The sequence below is a fragment of the Maylandia zebra genome, linkage group LG11, assembly GCF_041146795.1.
Source record: "Maylandia zebra isolate NMK-2024a linkage group LG11, Mzebra_GT3a, whole genome shotgun sequence".
NCBI lineage: Eukaryota > Metazoa > Chordata > Actinopteri > Cichliformes > Cichlidae > Maylandia > Maylandia zebra.
The window spans coordinates 21828468-21846762 of NC_135177.1; the positions used below are offsets into that span (position 1 = coordinate 21828468).

At 41.4% G+C, this 18295-nt stretch overlaps 2 protein-coding genes across 2 annotated transcripts; one reads left to right on the plus strand and one right to left on the minus strand.

The window, feature by feature from the left end:
• The first annotated feature begins 757 nt into the window (after nt 1-757).
• On the plus strand, nt 758-5950 carry ltap1 (lipid transport auxiliary protein 1). Its single transcript, XM_004541292.4, has 7 exons — nt 758-1053; nt 2991-3092; nt 3172-3280; nt 3392-3445; nt 3541-3707; nt 4700-4758; nt 4871-5950. The coding sequence occupies exons 1-7, from the start codon at nt 991-993 to the stop codon at nt 5085-5087; spliced, it is 771 nt and encodes a 256-aa protein (XP_004541349.1). The 5' UTR covers nt 758-990; the 3' UTR covers nt 5088-5950.
• Nucleotides 5951-6459: 509 nt separating this feature from the next.
• tuft1a (tuftelin 1a) lies at nt 6460-16806 on the minus strand. Its single transcript, XM_004541291.5, has 12 exons — nt 16627-16806; nt 11095-11175; nt 10137-10238; nt 9951-10037; nt 9635-9685; nt 9442-9525; nt 8651-8761; nt 8312-8535; nt 8095-8200; nt 7911-7994; nt 7643-7737; nt 6460-7529 (listed from the first exon to the last, which is right to left on the minus strand). The coding sequence occupies exons 1-12, from the start codon at nt 16684-16686 to the stop codon at nt 7457-7459; spliced, it is 1158 nt and encodes a 385-aa protein (XP_004541348.2). The 5' UTR covers nt 16687-16806; the 3' UTR covers nt 6460-7456.
• Nucleotides 16807-18295: the final 1489 nt, after the last annotated feature.

Sequence of the window (18295 nt, forward strand, 5' to 3'; positions counted from 1 at the left end):
TAGTTTGCATAGTGCCTCTCAGGACAAAGATAAGTGTGTGAGTAGGGGTAAATAGCCCCATGCAACTCCACAGACACCCACCCTTGTTCCAGACAGAAGAATAGCACCCACTGTCTCTGCAGGATGGATGCAAATAACAGTTCAGCTCACACAGGCACACACTAGTGCTTGAAATTCATTCTTTAGGGTGTAGGACTGACAGACTGTGTGTTGCAGAAGCATTGTGGGAAAGGACAGTGTATTTTAAGTAGGGCATATGACGTTTAGAGTCAGGGAAGATAGAAATGTAATATGAAGAAGGAGAAAAATCTAGAAGCTGAAAGCTGGAGATGGAGATGACTTGAATTGACAAAGCATTTCAGTTTTTATTTTTATTTTTATGATTTGTCTGATATTGAGTTCCTTTCAAAAGAGTAAATTTTAGTGAAGAAATAATGAAGGTAACAAAGAAGAGGGTATTTTTTCAAACAGGAGAGGACAGAGAAAAAGGGGAGAAGATGAAAATAAAGACTTTAAATATCCAGTCTTATAAGTTTTTGTTTTTGAGGAAGAAAAATAGAAACACATTGCTGAACCTCCTTTATTATAAAACAAGAACTTGGGCGGTTTTTTCTCCTATTTACATGTGTGAAGCAATGACTCTGTTATACGGTCATTGCAGTAAAGTAGCATCCGTAAATATATAGTTAAAATAAATAAATACATGCACATAGGGGCAGCGTCAGACCTGACGTCACCCCTGTCCGTACCGGTCACGTGACTACCGCGGAAGTCAACAAATCAGGCAGCGAAATGTAGCAACAAGCACTTTAGTCCGCTCAACTTCCCCGTTTTTGTCTTTTGTTCCTTTAATGTTGGCTGCTTGCGGTTTGAAAACGCCTTCTTAAATGAGACACGTACCGGGCACAGGACGCACTTTGAATCGACATTTATCCAGTTAGTTCAGTTAAAATAACAACAAAGTAAAAAGAAAACCGGCAGATCTTCAAAATGTTTAACGACTCGCTTCCTTCGAGAATTAACGTGGTGCTTGTGATGGCCTATGGCAGTCTGGTGAGTTTGTTTAACGTTGTTTGTGCTGGTTTAATCCAAACCGAAACAATGAACACAGTCCCGGGTTACAGAGGTAATCGCGATGCTTGGACAGGTGCCTCATTCCTCATCAGAGGCTTGTAGTGGTTGATACTTTATCCAAAGACTCATTTCTACTTGATAATCTGCTATTAAACGCAAATAAAGCTGTTATTACAAGTTTGAACACCTGGATCCCTCAACTATGGTGTACTCCACTGAAAGGTACTAATAGTGTGTAAAATCTGTTTAATAAATATCACTGCAGCCCAATTTCTCCTCTGGTGCCTGTAGTTGGGCGATTAATCATAATAACATTCATAATTATTGTAATGTTTACAAAATGTCGACACTACACTGTGTGATTTAAGGATTTAGAGTGATGAATGACAACATTTACCCTTTGGAGGTGTCACAACCTGGCTCAGGGACTGTGGCAAAGAAATGAAGACAACAAAAAACAAACAAAACAATTTATTTATAAAACCACAATTAACCAATGGAGCATACTGCAGGGCCCAGGCATGACTCATGTTGATGGAATTTAATTTATATAGCATGTTTAAGTTAAACATAAAAACATATGTCGGTTTAAGATGTCTTAAGGCAGTGAAAACAGCAAAATAAACGTTTACAATGAAGTAAAATACAAGTTAATGTACATGTGCATGCACACACTCACACACAAAACAGACACAAAAAGATTTTGTGTCTGTTGTTGACTGTATGCACGGATGTCATTCACCTCAGATCAGCAGGCAGCTTGTTCCAAAGAACAGCGTGGTAGTAACTGAAAGTACCCTCATGTTCTCAGCACACTTAGATCTAATTCTGGGGACATTTAAAAGATATGCACCTGATGACCTGAGAGGTCTTTTTTTTTAACCGATTTTATTTGAAAAGGCACCATGTACAATATTAACATACATGTTACCATGTGATGCATTGTTCCAGAAATATCTTAAAGCTAATCTGCATCAGCTGTCCCTTCAGTGGTTTAGTGACTGTTTCCCAAGCTTGTTTCTAACATATAGTTTAACATATGACAAAGAATCATGGCATGCATGAAAGTCTTACCAGCTTCTACTGAGAGGCAGACTCTAATGTCCCTCAGGCTTTATCAGATTATATGTAATAGTTTTGATCAATTGCTTTATATTAGACTTAAAACTGAAATTTAAATCATACCCAGATATTCAAACTCACTCACAATTTCAATCTTCTAACCCTTAGTGAAAGTTTCTGGTCTGAAAAGACCTTCCTTTATTCTTACTTGTATTAAGAGTAAGACAGGACTTGTCAAACCCCTCCATGAGCATTGCAATTGTCAATTTACTCGCCAAAAGCTTTGCAGTTTTTGCATGTGTATATGTGACAGTATCATCTGCATACATTTGCATATTACTGACATGAGCCACTTGTAGAAGGTCACTGATGTAGAGGTTAAGATAAAAACCAGTACAAACCATATCCACGCTGCAGACTGTGCCATTATTGTCCTCTTCAAACACATGAAATGAAATCACCTGATTGCAGCACAAGTGCAAGTGGAACCGGTAAGAGGGAGTGATAGGCAGGCAGACTAACAATTTCAAGGAGTTGGACTACTGGGTCATTAATCGAGAACGGGTTATTGTAGAAAACTGGTTCTTGATATTGATATTCTCGATATTGGTCCAAACCAAATATTTCGGTCTCATTTCTGTTTAGTTCTAAAGAATATGCTGCCATTTACCCTCATTTTAGCCGCTACACAACAAAACAATGAAACAAAGACACATTTAACCCTAGGACTTGCATTTATTTACACTATATGGACAAAAAAACAGTGCCACCTACAGGAGCTGCTTGGCCATGGAAATAATGTTTTTTAAAAAAGGGAAACTCAGACATCCATCTAGCATTTAACTTTCTTTCAGATTTTTGTCTTGCTGTTCATCTTTGTCAAAAGACAAATTATGCGACTTGCCATGAAGTCTCGAAGAGGACCACATGTACTCCTTGGCCACAACGCACCAAAGGTTAAACGCACACTATTATAATGCAAGTGTGTTCTGATGTTTTTTGTGTTTGTGCTGAAGAATTGTGTCTTTGTTCCAGGAGCTGAGACAAGAAATTGATGCCAAGCTGAACCTGGTCCAGAAAATCCACTTTGAGCCTCGTCTGCTGTCTCCAGATGATGACCGGTTAATGCAGAGAGAACAGTCTGGTAAGAGGAGCAAACAAACACACACATAACACGCACCACTCCTGAAGCTATTCATATAAATAGTTTCCATGCCCGTGCACTAAGTAGTCTGTGTGTGTGCACATGTTCCAGGTTCCTGTGACTATTTGTATAGAATGAAAGCACTTGATGCCATCAGAGATGCCGGTAAGCTTTTCTGTTACAGTTTGTTTTGTTTTGCCATGAATCCAGATTAAATCCTCCTGACTGCTACAGCAACATCTTCAACTGTTTGTCATTAGATTTTCCTTTTCGTGAACTTGGAGGAACGTCCACCGCTGTTACTGGAAAAAGATTTCGGACCTGGCTTCTGCAGCTACGAAATTCCCACTGCATATTCAGAGAAAACCAGAGCTCTGTCATCGACACGGTGCTAGATGGCTACAATAAAGCTCGTCATGGGGCAGAGGTCAGCATTTTCTCAGACGGTCCACAGCTCAGTCCTCTCTTATTTACTCACTGACTCAAGTACCAGGTTGGACCCCCTTTGTCTTCAGAACTGCATCATTAGTTCTTTATGGCTCAGATTCAACAAGGTGCTGGAAACATTCCTCAGAGACTTTGGTCCAGTTTGACACAATAGCATCACAGAGTTGCTGCAGATTTGTTGGCTGCACATCCGTTACAGCACGTTCTAACCCTGCTATTCAAATGTCACAGGACAAACAGAGACTTAGCAGACCAGGCAACATTTCATGTTCTGTTTTCCGATATTAATGAGCATGTGGGAGTTGTAGTCTCAGTTTCCTGTTCTTAGCTGACAGCAGGGAGACCCAATCCGGTTTTCTGCTTGACAGTTCAACGTGTTTTGCTTTCAGAGATGCTTCTCTGCATACTTTGGCTTGTAACAACAGCTTATTTGAGTTCTCCTCTGACATAATTTGCTCAGAGAACTGCCGCTCTCTAGATATTTTCTCTTTTTCAGACGATTCTCTGTAAAACCTACAGATAGTCATGTGGGTACATAATTAGAGTTTCTGCCATGTAATTTGATGATGAGAGTTGTGTTGACATGTAGCTGAATGGATGTACCCAATAAACTGCCTGGTGAGTGTATATCATCATCATCATCATCATCATCACATGAACAAACAGTTCCATATTGACCTTCCAGTGGGCTCCCAGTTTGTGTTGTAGTTCCGATGCACTTGATGTCATTTTGTTTGCTAATTCTTGTGCTTTTTCTGAAATAAAAAATGTATGGGGTCTTTAATAGTAGTGCTTTTTGTAACATACTGTGTAGCCCAAGGTATAAAGCTATATTATCCATATGATTTAAGTTTTCTCCGTATTGCCCAGCACAGCAGTAAAAATTTGACAAATCTTTAGGGCACTTAAAGATTTTATTCTGGTTTCAGTAACAAATCACTGATCTTGATGTTTTCCTGCTTTTATCTTCAGGCTTTTGGTGAAGCAGAATTCTTGAAGTACCAGGAAGCCCTAACAAAACTGGCCTCCATGTAAGAAAACACAGCCAATCCTCACGCTGCTCCCTTACAGCTTTTCCTTTAATCCCAGCATGGAATGTTAATAAGGCAGCGGGAACAATTGGTTCTCCTTGTATTGTTTCAGAGTGAAGTCTCAGAGCAGCAGCACTTTAAATCAGCACCATCAGTCTGCAGCCAGAGACCTGACCGGCACCACAGAACCTGCAAGCACCTCCTCTCCCTCTCCGACCCAACCCACCTACCTCTCATCTACAATGCAGCAGCGCAGCAAGAGGTCCAGACACTTCCTGGAGCTGAAGAACTTCAAAGACAACTACAACACTTTAGACAGTACACTCTGAAAATGAGCCCGTCCAACAGAAAGTCAAGGACAAGGCAGCACTGCCAGTGATTACGGAGCCTGAAGTCTCAGAGTGAAAAGACAAAAACACTGCCTTCATACTCTAACATGTATTGCCTTGTTTACACTGTAGTGCATATCAGATTACTGTTACAGTGCCCTTTACCTAAGTGTAGCTTATGCATATTATTGCATGTATGTATTATTGCATGTATGCGTGCTATATGCGTGGGTAGAATGACTCTAACCGACTATAGTAAGTAGGTTTGATTTGACCAAAACAAATCCAGAGCTATTAGGCTATGCAACAGCATAAGACAATCAGTATTTATTGCACAATGTAAACACCTATGCAGACTTGCTGAAAATAACCAACTGTTTTAAAATGTTAATAGTTACATTTTCAGAGAAAACCAGCATTCATTGTTGCTTAGTGAGAAAGAAATCTGCTGTTGATGTCACTTATGTTTACACGTACATCTTTGCTGTCTTTTGTTGCAGTGAATTTGACAACTTGTTTTGTTGATTTGTTTTTTTTAAGTCTTGATCATTTTTTTTACAGAAGCCATAGTGCTACTTGTTTTCAGGAACTGTGATTAATAAGTGCATTTTTAAAAAAATCAGTTATCTCAGTGCAATGTGAATTAACAGTATTTCAGTGTATTGATGTATTTTAAATGTGGGGTATTGCATTATGGGAACTCTGTTCCTTGACTCTTAATGGTATACTGATATGAGAGCTGCGTTTCATTTTCATCTGCTTTTATGGTTTCCCAGGGAGGCATTTTAATGCCTGAATAATTTATTTTATGTGGTGCCTACTATACAATTTACCATCCAAATAAAACTGTGACATACAGTTGATTCTTGAGTCATTGGGAATTTTCTTTGACAAGAAAAACTGCAAAATCAAACTTGCAAACCTACCCACTGTGGCGACCCCTTGTGGCAAAGAGGGCAGCTGAAACTAGCTGTATTAGGCACACCGTGATAGTACTGTGTTAGACCCTCTTTCCCCTTCTGCTGCCTTTAAAGTCTTCGTGGCATAAATTCCACAAGGTGCTGGCGTCCATATTGACATGATAGTATCACACAATTGCTGCAGATTTGTTGGCTGCACACACAAAACTAATAGTTATGCTGTCGTGAATAAACAATTGGATTTCATCAGGTTATATTGACCATGCATTCACATGCCTAGATGTACTGCATTGCTAAATTATTTAAATTAAATGTATGCGCTAATGAGTAGTTGATGTACCTAATAAAGTGTATCATTATATCATTTTGTAATGCAACTAGCGTCCAGCAGAAGGAGCCCGCGTCACCTTATTTCACTTGTGCTCTCTGCGTAAGAACTGAAAGGAAACTCATTGATTTTCAGTTATTTTATTCTAAAACAAACACAGATAGCAGATTAACAGGTACTTCGTACAAAAGCTTCTCTATTAAACAATGTCTCTAGGCATTTCATTTAACATTAATAAATATAGAGGAAAAAGCTGTTAGGTAGAAATCAAAACATCAAAATCACATTGATATGTACAACAAGAAGGTGACTGTCTGCGCAGTGACTGAAATGCTTTACAAGAAATATTAAGAAAAAGGACGCCTCTCACGTGTCTGACTTCCCAAACATCTTCATTTTTCTTTCCTCCTCACAGTTTCATAAAGTGCCATACTTTTCGTTGGAGGCTTGACAACCATATATTTACTTACAAACAGCTCAGAGAAAAAAAATAAATAGCCCATAAAAATAATCACAGGGTGTCGCCCTTATAGAGGCTACAGTCAGTATTTACACTCTAAAGCATTACACCGCTCACACAGAAAGGGAGCGGAGTCACGGAGGAGTCAGCAACGAAGACAAAGACACAATTCAGATAAACGTGTTAATGATTCTTCACATCGTGTGTCCTGACGGTGGCGTTAGCTACAGTTTATTGGCGCTGCATTGCTGTATGTGAATTTTATAATGTTGTTAGGAATTATTACCCCCTGCTCTTTGAGTTAATCATCATTAGAAACTTAAAGCAGGGCAAGCAAAAACACTTGCATACAGTTTGCAGTACTACACGTAAACTTAGACACACATCGCTCTCTCTAATGCAGCTACATTAAAGCGGACATTCTTTATGCATATGCGCAGACACGCAAGTGTGTGTGTGTGTGTGTGTGTGTGTGTTTGTATGTGTGCTGATAAACCCCTCCCACCCCCTTTTTTCCTTCAATATTGTTTGGTTTGGTAGTTGTGGTCTCTGATGTTCAGCACGCACATCGGAACCGTTCACTTCAGTCGACATCGAACAGGCAGTTGGTGCTTCTGAGCCCTTCTCAGCAGTAACTGATTAATTCATCTGCCCAGCTGGTTCATGACTTGATCTCGATGACTTTGATGAAAGGAAGCGGTTTGTTGGATGAGGTGGACAGCTTGATTGGTTTGCTGTAGTGATGAGAGGAGGATAAATTATTTTTTAGGTGGAAAACAGCATTTAACGCACCTAAATGTGTTGTTTATAGGTAATATATTGGAAGAGCGCTGGCAAAATAAGTCACCTGTAGACAATCTGGGCGTTGCGTTCTGATGAAAGGTAGGAATTTGACCTTTGTCCTCCCAGAAAGTAGTCCACCTGGTCGTGCATTTCTCGGTTCTGCAAACACAGGGAGATTTCAAAGGGTGCAAATTATAATCACAGAACAGACACTGGCTTCAGCTTTTCTCCTTTCGTCTTCTCTCTAATTGCAGAGGCTGGTCTACGTTTTACCCTGACCCTTCAATTTAAATTCCTCAGACATATTTTCTTACAGAAGAAGCTGTCCTCACCTCAGCCTCCAAAAATGCCACTTTCTCCTCCAGCTCTTTGATCACGCGGTCCCGCTCCTGGATCACCATGCGAGAGTTCTGGAGCTAAAGACGAGCAAACATGGAGACAGACAGTGAGCGATCCCTACGCAAAGAAGACGGAGACAATGTATTTGCTTTATAGAGCCACACATGCTCATCCCACCTGCTCGATCATGTGTCTGACTTTCCTCTGTTGGCTTTTCAGCATGTCATCCAGATGGTGGATCTTTTCTTTGAGTATGGCCACCTCCTTCTCCAACTGCTCAGTCCTAAAAACACACACAGTATGTTACAGCACGCTATTGAACACGCTATTGACAGATAATTGATAAGTGGAGAGTTTAACACTTATATGTGTGTGTGTGTTCTTATTAGCTGACCTTTCCGCCCCTTTGTGGCCCTCCTCTCTGATCTTTCGCAGTTCCCGCAGTTCATCTTCACGGTTGCGGATGGCCTCCCGCAACGTGGCGCTCTCCTGCTCCATTCCTCCCAGCAGCCTCTGAAGCTCATCGATGCGCTGGTCTTTCTTCTCATTGGCTTCTTCTGTACTCCTCAGCTTCTCCTCCTGGTCACTCAGATGCTCTCTAAGCCTGCTGCCTTCAGCCTGGATTGGTCAAAAAGTTTTGTTCTAAATATCGCTTTCATGCAAATTATATAAATATGTATGTGTTTACTTTGTATGTAATATGCACGATGAATGCAAAGCCAGTGTAGGTTACCTGCAGTCTCTCTTTCTCCTCCAGGTGTTTCTTTTCTGCTTCCTGCATCTGTGCATACAAGCGCTTACTGACTTCTCTCAGCTTGCTTCTCTCTGCTTCGTCATCCACATCCTAACAGAAAATAAAGCGCTGGATTACCCTAATAGTACTCAGATGTTTTTAGAATGATGTAATCAATACAATGATGGCCGAGTCTCGTAAGAGCTCTGTGGGTGTTGCCGCTATAAAGAAAACAGGCGTGTCCACGTGCGTCAGTGGTGCAGCTGGAACATGACCTGCGTTTCCCTCCTATTTGTGCCTCCCACACTTAGAGCGAGTAAGGTGTCATGTGAGTCACAAATGTTGCTATAAGTGGCGCAAAAACAGTAAAAACCAAACGCAACAGTGTCAGCTTCTTTGTTGTGTGTGTCTGCAAAACACTGCTGACATGCACAACAAGAGGATGCGACAAATGTCTGGCTTAGAGTCAGCGAGGATGAAGCATGCGTGGAATGAAGGGGGCCTGAAAACAATAACACACGCAGGCAGCGGTACATAGTGTGCCGGAACAGCTCTTCCGCGCATTTTCTTACACCCTGGGGTGCTGTAAACGTAGCTGCTTTTTGTCTGCCATTTTAATCCTCTTTTTCCCCCCATGATGACACCACATTCTATCTGTGAGCCTCCGGGAGGTGATCGCTTTACAGGAATCTTATAGAAAACGCAAACTGACGCAGATAGCCCGTGGGAAAAAAAAAACAACAAGACACCACAGGACTGAAGCTATGATGTGCATACGTGTGTTTGCTCACCTGCCCGTCATCTTTAGCTCCTGGTTTAGTGGATGAAGTGCTCTTTCTGAAGGGGATTCCAACCTTCCACCCATTTGTGTGCGGCTGGACAGATAAAAGGAGGAAGTGCAGATGTAAAATGTTAAAGACAGTGAGGGGAGAGCTAAAGGAAATGCCATCAAGAGCTCAGGATGCAAGGCTAACAATGGCTTACCTTGTTTTTGGCTGCCATCTGCTCCCTCAGAGTCTTCAGGCAGTATCTCACCTGTGTGACACAAACACACAAAAAAGATATTGTTATAAATTAAGATATTATCTGAACATGTATGTTTTCTACTTGAGCAAATAACCAACACAGGAAAGTCGGGAGCTGAAGGGAATCACGAGAGAAAAGAGGCGTATGAGTGAGGATGATTTTACAAGATGCAAATTCTTACATAAGTTATAAAACAGGGACGACAGACTGTAGAGTTACTGTGTGCATTTGTGTGTTAGTGAAACAGCCAGATAGATGCTGTCCAGACACTGACCTCCTGTATCTGTGAAACTTCATCTGACAGCATCTTCAGGCTCTCTTGGTGTTTCTGCTGCTCTTTTTTGCGGGCCTCTAGATACACCTGAAACAAGGACATACATGAATGTATATACTGGTTTAAAACCAACAGAAGAAAAAAAACAAAAAAAAACACAAACAAAGAAAATACAAAGAAGCCTACCTTGATGATTTCTACCTGCTCCTCTGTGGATTTGACTGGTTCAGAGGTCAAAGCAGTCCTCTCGTTGGCTGGCTGCACCAGTGCAAAAGCTCGTCCGATTGGCTGGAGATTAGCAGACATAAGAGGAGTTCACAATTGGGTTTTTGCGTGAATAGATGGGTGTGATAAATTTCTAAATAAAATGTCAAACTAAATGCAGATGATCCAGAAAGGGTTTGGTCATATTTACAATCAATGCTGCAACACAGGATTCGTGAGAACTGGCAGGAATGAATCTGACTGATAATTAATACAAAGCTTTTTGCCAGGACCGTCTGCATGCTTGGTCAAATTAAACTGTTAACAGGCAAAAATGAAAAATTTCTTCCTGCGTGGGTGTGAAAGACCGAGAGCCTCTGCAATCAGGAGCCAGACGTTGAGCACTAATTACTATGGAGACTAACCCATAAACATCTGGCCAAAACGCAGAGAGGGAGTGAGAGAGCGAGGGGGGGGGCATGCAGATAAAGGTGGAGACACGTTATGCAACTGTGCTGGTGGTCCCACTGGTATTGGTATAACAATGGTTGTTTTGAGACACTGAGTGTGGGAACCCCACTAATGAAAAGCTGATGGCATCTTCTTACGCGGCTGGTGTCTTTTCTTTTTCCTTTTTTGAAAGCGCAGCTGTTCTGAGCTAATTACTGAGGATCGCAGAGAAGATTAAGCAACTGTCTGAACCTTCAGATCCAAAAATGGGGTGAACAAACCTTCAGCACTTCTTTTCTCATCCGTTAACATTTTAAAATCAATTCTCTCAGTTTAGCCTAATAGGTGACAAATCTATTCAAATATCAAAGACTCGTATTTTAAAACTCTAAACTCCAAACACGCTCCATCTGCTGCTGATCTAATGCCCAGGATCTGCTCTGTTCTCCCTTCTGGTGGTCAGAAGTTATCAGGTACAGGACGTGCTTACCTTGTCCCTGTGCTGCTCTGTGCTCCGAGCCGCCGCCTGGTTCTGGTCGTGAAGTGTGAGCCGCAGCCGCCTACACCCCTCCTAAAAAAGGCAGCGAAAGTAAGAGGTTGATGAAGTGAAGCCACAAAGAGACGGTTATGTGATGGAGAGGCTGATTGGGGACTATTTTGAGGAGGAGAGGGGGGAAAAAAAAAAAGAGGAGGAGGAGAGACTGAGTCATACTCAAAGAGTGAAACAGAGAAGGAGGGACAGTGGGGTGGGGGAGTATCCAGTAAGAAAGTGTGCTATAGGAGCATCAGAACGAAAGAAAAAGTTTTCTCCCTGCTGCACAGGGACAGATTGTTTGATTTAAACCAATTGCTACAGACGTCAGAGGGACTTAGGCGGAAACCCTCCAGATGCTCGCAGCCAACTGGAGACAGTGGCTGGATTTCTGGGAAAGTACTCAGCAAATGTAATGTCAAGCAAGACGGAATATTTCCATGGCAACATAACCTCACAGTAGCCATAAACTGTCTGGCACACTAACAATACAAGAGGGCGGAGTAAGATGGAGGCAAAACAATGCACAGAATCAACGCTCGAGCAAAACGCACAGATATTTTCTTTCAGTCACAGGATAAAAGTCCCAAGGACGGGACTCCGTGTGTGTCTTCCAGTACACGGCGGCCTCTAATAAACAGTGACCAGTCAGCGTCTGTGCTAATGCAAGTATGCGGATGTTTGGGAGGAGGTCGGAGACATTATATAACTCGTTCCAGCCAACACAACTTGTTCTGTTCATTTTCCTGTGGGTATTCACTGTGTCCTCCTCAAGTCACCGCCAAACAACTCTAAACAGAAACTAATGTATGAACGAGTAATACTTCCAATCAGATTAACTGGTGATATATTACATGTAATCAGATAATTGGTTAAATCGTAAACAAAATGAACATATCTGTGTGTGCCTGCTCTCTGGTGCGTTTGAGTGGGAGCGTCTGGTCATGTTTAGCCACTTGTACGTTAATAGTTTATTCCTTTGTGTTCTTTCGGTGCTCATCATGCACCACAACAGCCCTACCTACATTTTGTTACCTTGCTTTTCCTTTCATAGACACTGCTTTAGGCGGTGTCACAGCAATCTCGCCTAAATGTCAGTTTAATTGGCGTTACAGAACAGCGATCAAGTCGCACGATCTTCATCTGCGGATGGACTTCGCCCTGCTGTCAGTTATAGATGCATGTTGTTCTCTGAGCCTTTAATACAACTCGGTGAAAGTGCGGCTAGAATGAACATTCGTGTGCGATTTCCTTTATCAACAGCTGTTTCTGTTTTGGTCAACAACTAGAAGAGAACCCAGTGAGCCCATCCTCCACTAAGGTCAATGCCAGTTTTTAAGGCATTTTGTCTGGATTGACACTTTAATGGGTCTTTCCCTCCCAACAAGCTTCATGATCTTCAGCTTGGTAGTTTCAGCCAAAACCTTCCCTGTTCTCCCCCGTAATTATAAGGAAGTGTAGATAAATGAAATGCAAAATCACCTGTCTTCAAGTGATTTTTGAATGTAGATGAAATGCCACTTACCAAGCAACTCATTTAAAAAAAAAAAAAAGTATCAATGATGGATAATAAAAACAAACAAATAACCAATTCTAATCTTTCTAATCTCAGCTTCTGTCCAGAGACTCTGTCTCATGTGCAGAGTGCGTCTCGATTCTGACCAGACGAGGGGAAATGAACTCGCTCGTGTTGCGTCATGCCACCATAAAAAGCTGCTGTAAAAGAAAAGCTTTGTGTTTAGAGAAGGTCTAGGGCTAGATTAGCTGGTTATCTTTTCAGGATGCAGTGAAAGGGAAAAGGCAGACAGCGAGACGTGTGGGACTGATATTCAGGAGACATAATAATAGAAAATGAATGTAAAAAAGGAAATAGAGCAATAGTCTTGGTGGAGGTCCAACCACAATGAAGAAAACTCCCCTTTCTTTCTTCATGTTCTCCTCTCAGATTGCAAATGTCTGTAAGCTCTAACAGGGTGCATGACTGGGGGAGGACGAAAGGGGAACAGTGGGATAGTTGTTAAGAAGGAATCCATCATTACACGACTTTTCTGGACTTCCACAGACAGCCAAACAAAGAGTCCACTAATCCCAGCTCTGAGCTATTCAGTCTCTCTGCTGGTTTGCTCTTTTATGTCCGTGGACACACAAAAATGCGGTCCTTTCCACCTTCAGCAACAACCTGTAATACTACACTTCCCGGGAACACGGACAAAAGGACCAGTTGGATGAGCTTATAGACAGTGACCCACGCATGGCCACTGACACGCAGAAAAACACACATACGAGGTTAAGTGCACACTGCCTTTATAATGGCAGAAACATGACAATGAGCTTTACGCACAGAGTCCACACAGCTGGGTGCACGACAATGGACACAAAAGATCACGGGGTACCTGCAGGCAGAAAGGCTGAAAGGATACGAGGATGCTTTTCATCTCAGACTTTGGCATCAGGAGGCTGTAACTGAGGGTTGACTAGCAGTTTAGGAATGTTGCTGTTAAACATGCAGAGTTTCTGGATTTGTCCCTTAGAAATCGATCCCGCTTAAAGAGGAAAGAGTTTATATTTCCGAACAGAGGTAGGAGCAGGTATCGCGCCCTTTAATAGTAAAGCATCCCCTTGTCTCTACAAGTGTACTTCCTGCATTCCCCAAAAAGAAACATCCTCTAATGTGTGTGTGTTTGAACAAACGTCTTTGAATTAAATGACATTCCTCCTCTCTTGCACTGCTTTCCCACACGCTGCACAGGTGTCACTTTATCTTTTGTCCAACTGCATCGTAAACCTCGGCCTTTAAAACGACAGGTGCAATCCGAGCATGGCCGCCAGTGCTTCCTGTGTGCTTTCAGGTAGTTTAGTAACAATGTTCACACTGTTATTGAGTTTCAGTGTCTTTCTTGCATAAAGGAAACGGGAATATAAACACATTTGTATAGAAAACCTTTATTTCAATAGGCGTAACCCAATAAACCTCTTACTGCATCACATGCTCTCTTGACACAACTGATTGTCTGAACAGCAAACACTAACACAGGGAACTATGTGATCAAAGATTAGGTAAACAAAACTACGGCTCGAAGCTTCAACACCAACTTATCGGTAATAGAAACTGGATTTTATGACCACTTTTATATTCTGCTCCACCCAGCTTTGGCAAGCACAGGGAGTTTTACACAAAACCACAGAGATGAATCAAAGTTAATCAAAATAGGACTGATGCACAGTTAAACTGGTAACTTATTTATCGTTTCAGGGTTTCTTCATGTGACTAACCTGGTGCTTGCAAACCTCCAGAGAGGCTGCTTTTCTTTGTCACATAAGAGAATAAATTAAACACCCACTTTTGGATTTTGGACTGTGCTGAGAAGCTATGATGATTGTTATTCAATTAATCATTTAATCTTAGACCATTACTGGACGATTAGGTGATAATTATAGTGCTGAGCCCTAGTTTATGCATCTGTAGCTCCTGCGGCAGTGAAAAGGTGTCACTGTCCCACTGACTCAGCAGGCTGCGCCAATTAATGGGTTAAATTAGGTTAAGTCCATTTTAAAGAGGACAGAGGAGCTGATTGTTGCGTGAAATGCCATCATGTGAGAACCTGAACAGGTGATGATAAACAAGCAGTCCAGGATCAGAGTTCACAGTGACAGAGGACACTAGAATCCCTATAATCAGTCATTTTTCTGCTCTGTGTGGCAGGTAAAAAAGGTGTTTGCGGGCATATTGCAATCATGTCGCAACACAAATGTGCCAATAAGTCATGTCTGGCCCATTCCCAGCTGGTGATGTCAGACTCTCCTGACTAAGATGACTGATGATGAGAAGAGACGCTGGGAATGTGTTCAACAACATGCAATTGTGACATCACTTCTAAACATTGCCCGAGCTGAAAATAATACCTTGATAAATCCTGCTGTGCAGGAAAGAGAAAGCGCTACAGTTTCAAACAATAGATTAAAAAACCCTGGGATTTCTGGTGACTAGTACTAACCTTAGAGCACTCTTTGTTTCAGAGTCAGTGCTTCTTGTTCCTTCTATTTTATTTTTATCACATGATCCCAGTTCCCGAAAACATACTTAACAAATGAGCTGCTGAAGGCCTCTCTGTGCTACATCAGGCACATTCCTCCTCCTCTTGTATCCTTACAGACGTGTCACTGATAACTGTGTCATTAACTAATCTGTCAGCACCCTGCAGTCGTTACAGTACGCCGAGGTGAAAGTTCCTCGGCTGCTTTTTTAACTAGGAACAGCCATATCAGATGCAAATACTGCAGGTGGGTGACTATTTGACTGCTGAATTTGACTTTGTTAAAGATAAATTTATGTTCTCTGTGAAGCTGATGCAAATGTGCTATCAGCCTCATGTTCAAATGTCATGTATGATTAGATAAAACAAAGACTGGACAAACATAAAGTTTCGTATATTGCCCCATAACACATTCCTGAGAGCTGTTAAGCAGTTGTGTGTAAGTGGCCTTTGTACACGTTGACGTTTGTGTCTGCTTTGTAGTTACACAACAGAAGATCTAGATCAGTGGGTCCCCAAATGGTGCGGGACTTTGTGCCAACCATATATTTTCATCACAAATGGACAAAAAATAATGAATTTAATAGAACTTTAATACATTCATACACATCAAAGGGTCTGATTCATTGTAAGTAAAATAATTTGCCTTCCCGTCGAGCTCAGTCAGACAATATCTAATTAAATTAAGAATTTAGACGACCTTCGGGTTATTTTTAAACAAATATGAACGTGTGTGTCTTGAAAGTTTTACACGTTTCTGTAATATGATTTGATATGAGCTCAGCAGGGGAGCGCTGAGGTGGAAGGTGGAGGGTATCATGTTGCCCCGCAACCTCATAAACCACAGCGCAGGTCAACAGTTTGTTTTTTCAGGTGAGGTAAATGATTAATGCTTTTGCTGTCACGCAAGCAAATAAAGCCCATTCAAGGGATGTAAAGTATAGCTTAGAACTACTTTCTTTACAGGTTTGCAGCAAAGCACACACATAGTGAGCTGATTATTCCTGGTGATCAAACCTTCACATGGGCAGGTGGCACACATACTGCACAAGCACAGCCTTTAGTTCCTGAGCTGCCTTCACTCTCTGTAACTGTAAGCCTTTAAATGATGTGTCCAGAAGGTACTTGTGACAGACACAGATGTTATTTGGATTAATACTGAGCTGCCACCTTGTCTCTGTGGGTAAGAGGGGTTAATACCTCAAAGCCAGGGACAGTAAATGCACCATTTAAAGCAGGTGAAGCCACATAATCAGAGGGCAGAGTACAGACAAAAAATGAAAAATTGAAGAAATAGTAAATAACGTAAATTAATTAATTACAATAAATGAACAGGAAATTATCCACCGTGATTTATTTCTGGTTGGGTCATCCATTGATTAGACCTTCTTCAGTTAAGTACAGCAAACGCACAAAGACACAGAAATCCACGTAAGCTAATGTATAAGTAACTTACCCCATATTCTTGACTTCTGATGTCCTCAAAGGTGCACAGACTTCTCGTCACTCCGTTCATCTCTCACAGAAATAAATACTCCACACACACAATAAATAAAGAATTCAAAGCTTCGTCACGGTGTCTCTCTGCTGACCGCACACAGCAGCTCAGTCACTTTATCAGTCCTCGGCCCGGTAAGTGTGTGGGGAGCTACTTCTCTCTGCACGTCACAGTGGGAGTGAGCCACAAAAGCATGCGACCCGCCCACAAGGAGACCGAAACGGCCAAATAGGGAACTAGGGGAATCGGGAATAGCTGAGAGGGGAGGGTCAGCACCGGTATGACAACTTCTGGCACAGTGACTTCTAGAAATGTTACATCCCGATTATCACACGATGTTCAGAGAGCCATGAAAAAGTAGTAAACAGAGGAATGTGATGGCCCCTTGCTGAGCAGCGGAAGGCAACACCTACTGACTGCTGTCCAGTCAGCACACTGCTCAATGAATTATTGAGCGAGCTTGAACTCCTGACCGAGCCTGTTTAAGAAGACTCTCTCCTAAGATTACAAAGCAATGGAAACCAAAAGACTGAGTTCAGTGATTTGAGGCATTTATTCTTATTATTATTGATGTTGTTGTTGAACTTTTCTCACCAAATTCGACATGTAACTGCAAACACAATTGTTAATATAATACGTCTGCCCTATGTTAACAAATCCCAGATACTGTAGAAACCCATCCAGCCACAACAGGTTGCTCTGCAAACATATCAAGGTGGAAGCAGGCTAATTAATCTTCTGCAATGCATACACACTGTTACTATGGTGATGGCCATATTCAGAATATACAAGTAATACCTGTGGCCTACAGCACACTGGCCCCACCCACCTGCCATTCAAAGCTTCTGTTTACAAAGGGCAGCCAATCAGAAGGGACGAAACTTAAAGCAAGGTATTGGCCTTAAAGGGGAGTACGTATAAAAAAATAACGAAGCAGATTATCTCAATTAAACGGACAAAAAATGCGGTAATATGGGGAAAAATAGGTACTCAGTAAGTAAAAATCTGCAATACTACAAGTTGCTATGTAAAAAGCAAAAATATAAGGCAGTAAGATTGCTCTAAAAGTAAAACAATCAAATAAAGCTAAAGAAAACAGAGTGTAATTAAAAGGAGAAAAGAAGCTGTTACAGTGAACATGTGTTACTTATTTATGTCAAAGCTACTTATTTAATGTGTTGCCATCGCCTGAATGTTTTAGTAATTGTGTTAATGTGTTTTTGACTCCATGCATGAATCTGAAGAATTGGTTTTACTGTTTTGATGTTTAATATCCTTTATAGTTATGCTTTTCGGTTGCCAGTCATATCCTTCACAGGCCGCATCCATGGCTTTCCCTTATTGTCTGTAAATGACATCAGCGTGCCAGGGACTGGGGGTGAAAATGAACGTATATGGCCAAATATAAACCCATTCCTGTGAGGTCAGCAAAGCACAGCTCATTCACGATATCACTCAACTGCAATACCAAGCTAAGCTTGTTTTCACTACCAGGTAAATGGCTGATTTACTTTAACTGAATTGTGAAATTGTTTATTCTTTGACAGCAAAGCATAACCACATGTCCTCACATAACAGTTAACAGTTCAGTTCAAAGCCTAAAAATGATTTACAGCATTTCAAAACA

Coding starts and splice junctions, on each gene's coding strand:
- tuft1a (XM_004541291.5), bottom strand. CDS start 16,686: ATGAACGGAGTGACGAGAAGTCTGTGCACCTTTGAGGACATCAGAAGT. Junction 8,201..8,311: donor GGCCACAAAGGGGCGGAAAG/GTCAGCTAATAA, acceptor GTGTGTTTTTAG/GACTGAGCAGTTGGAGAAGG. Junction 7,530..7,642: donor AACGCCCAGATTGTCTACAG/GTGACTTATTTT, acceptor TCATCACTACAG/CAAACCAATCAAGCTGTCCA.
- ltap1 (XM_004541292.4), top strand. CDS start 991: ATGTTTAACGACTCGCTTCCTTCGAGAATTAACGTGGTGCTTGTGATG. Junction 3,708..4,699: donor AAGCTCGTCATGGGGCAGAG/GTCAGCATTTTC, acceptor TTTTATCTTCAG/GCTTTTGGTGAAGCAGAATT. Junction 4,759..4,870: donor CTAACAAAACTGGCCTCCAT/GTAAGAAAACAC, acceptor GTATTGTTTCAG/AGTGAAGTCTCAGAGCAGCA.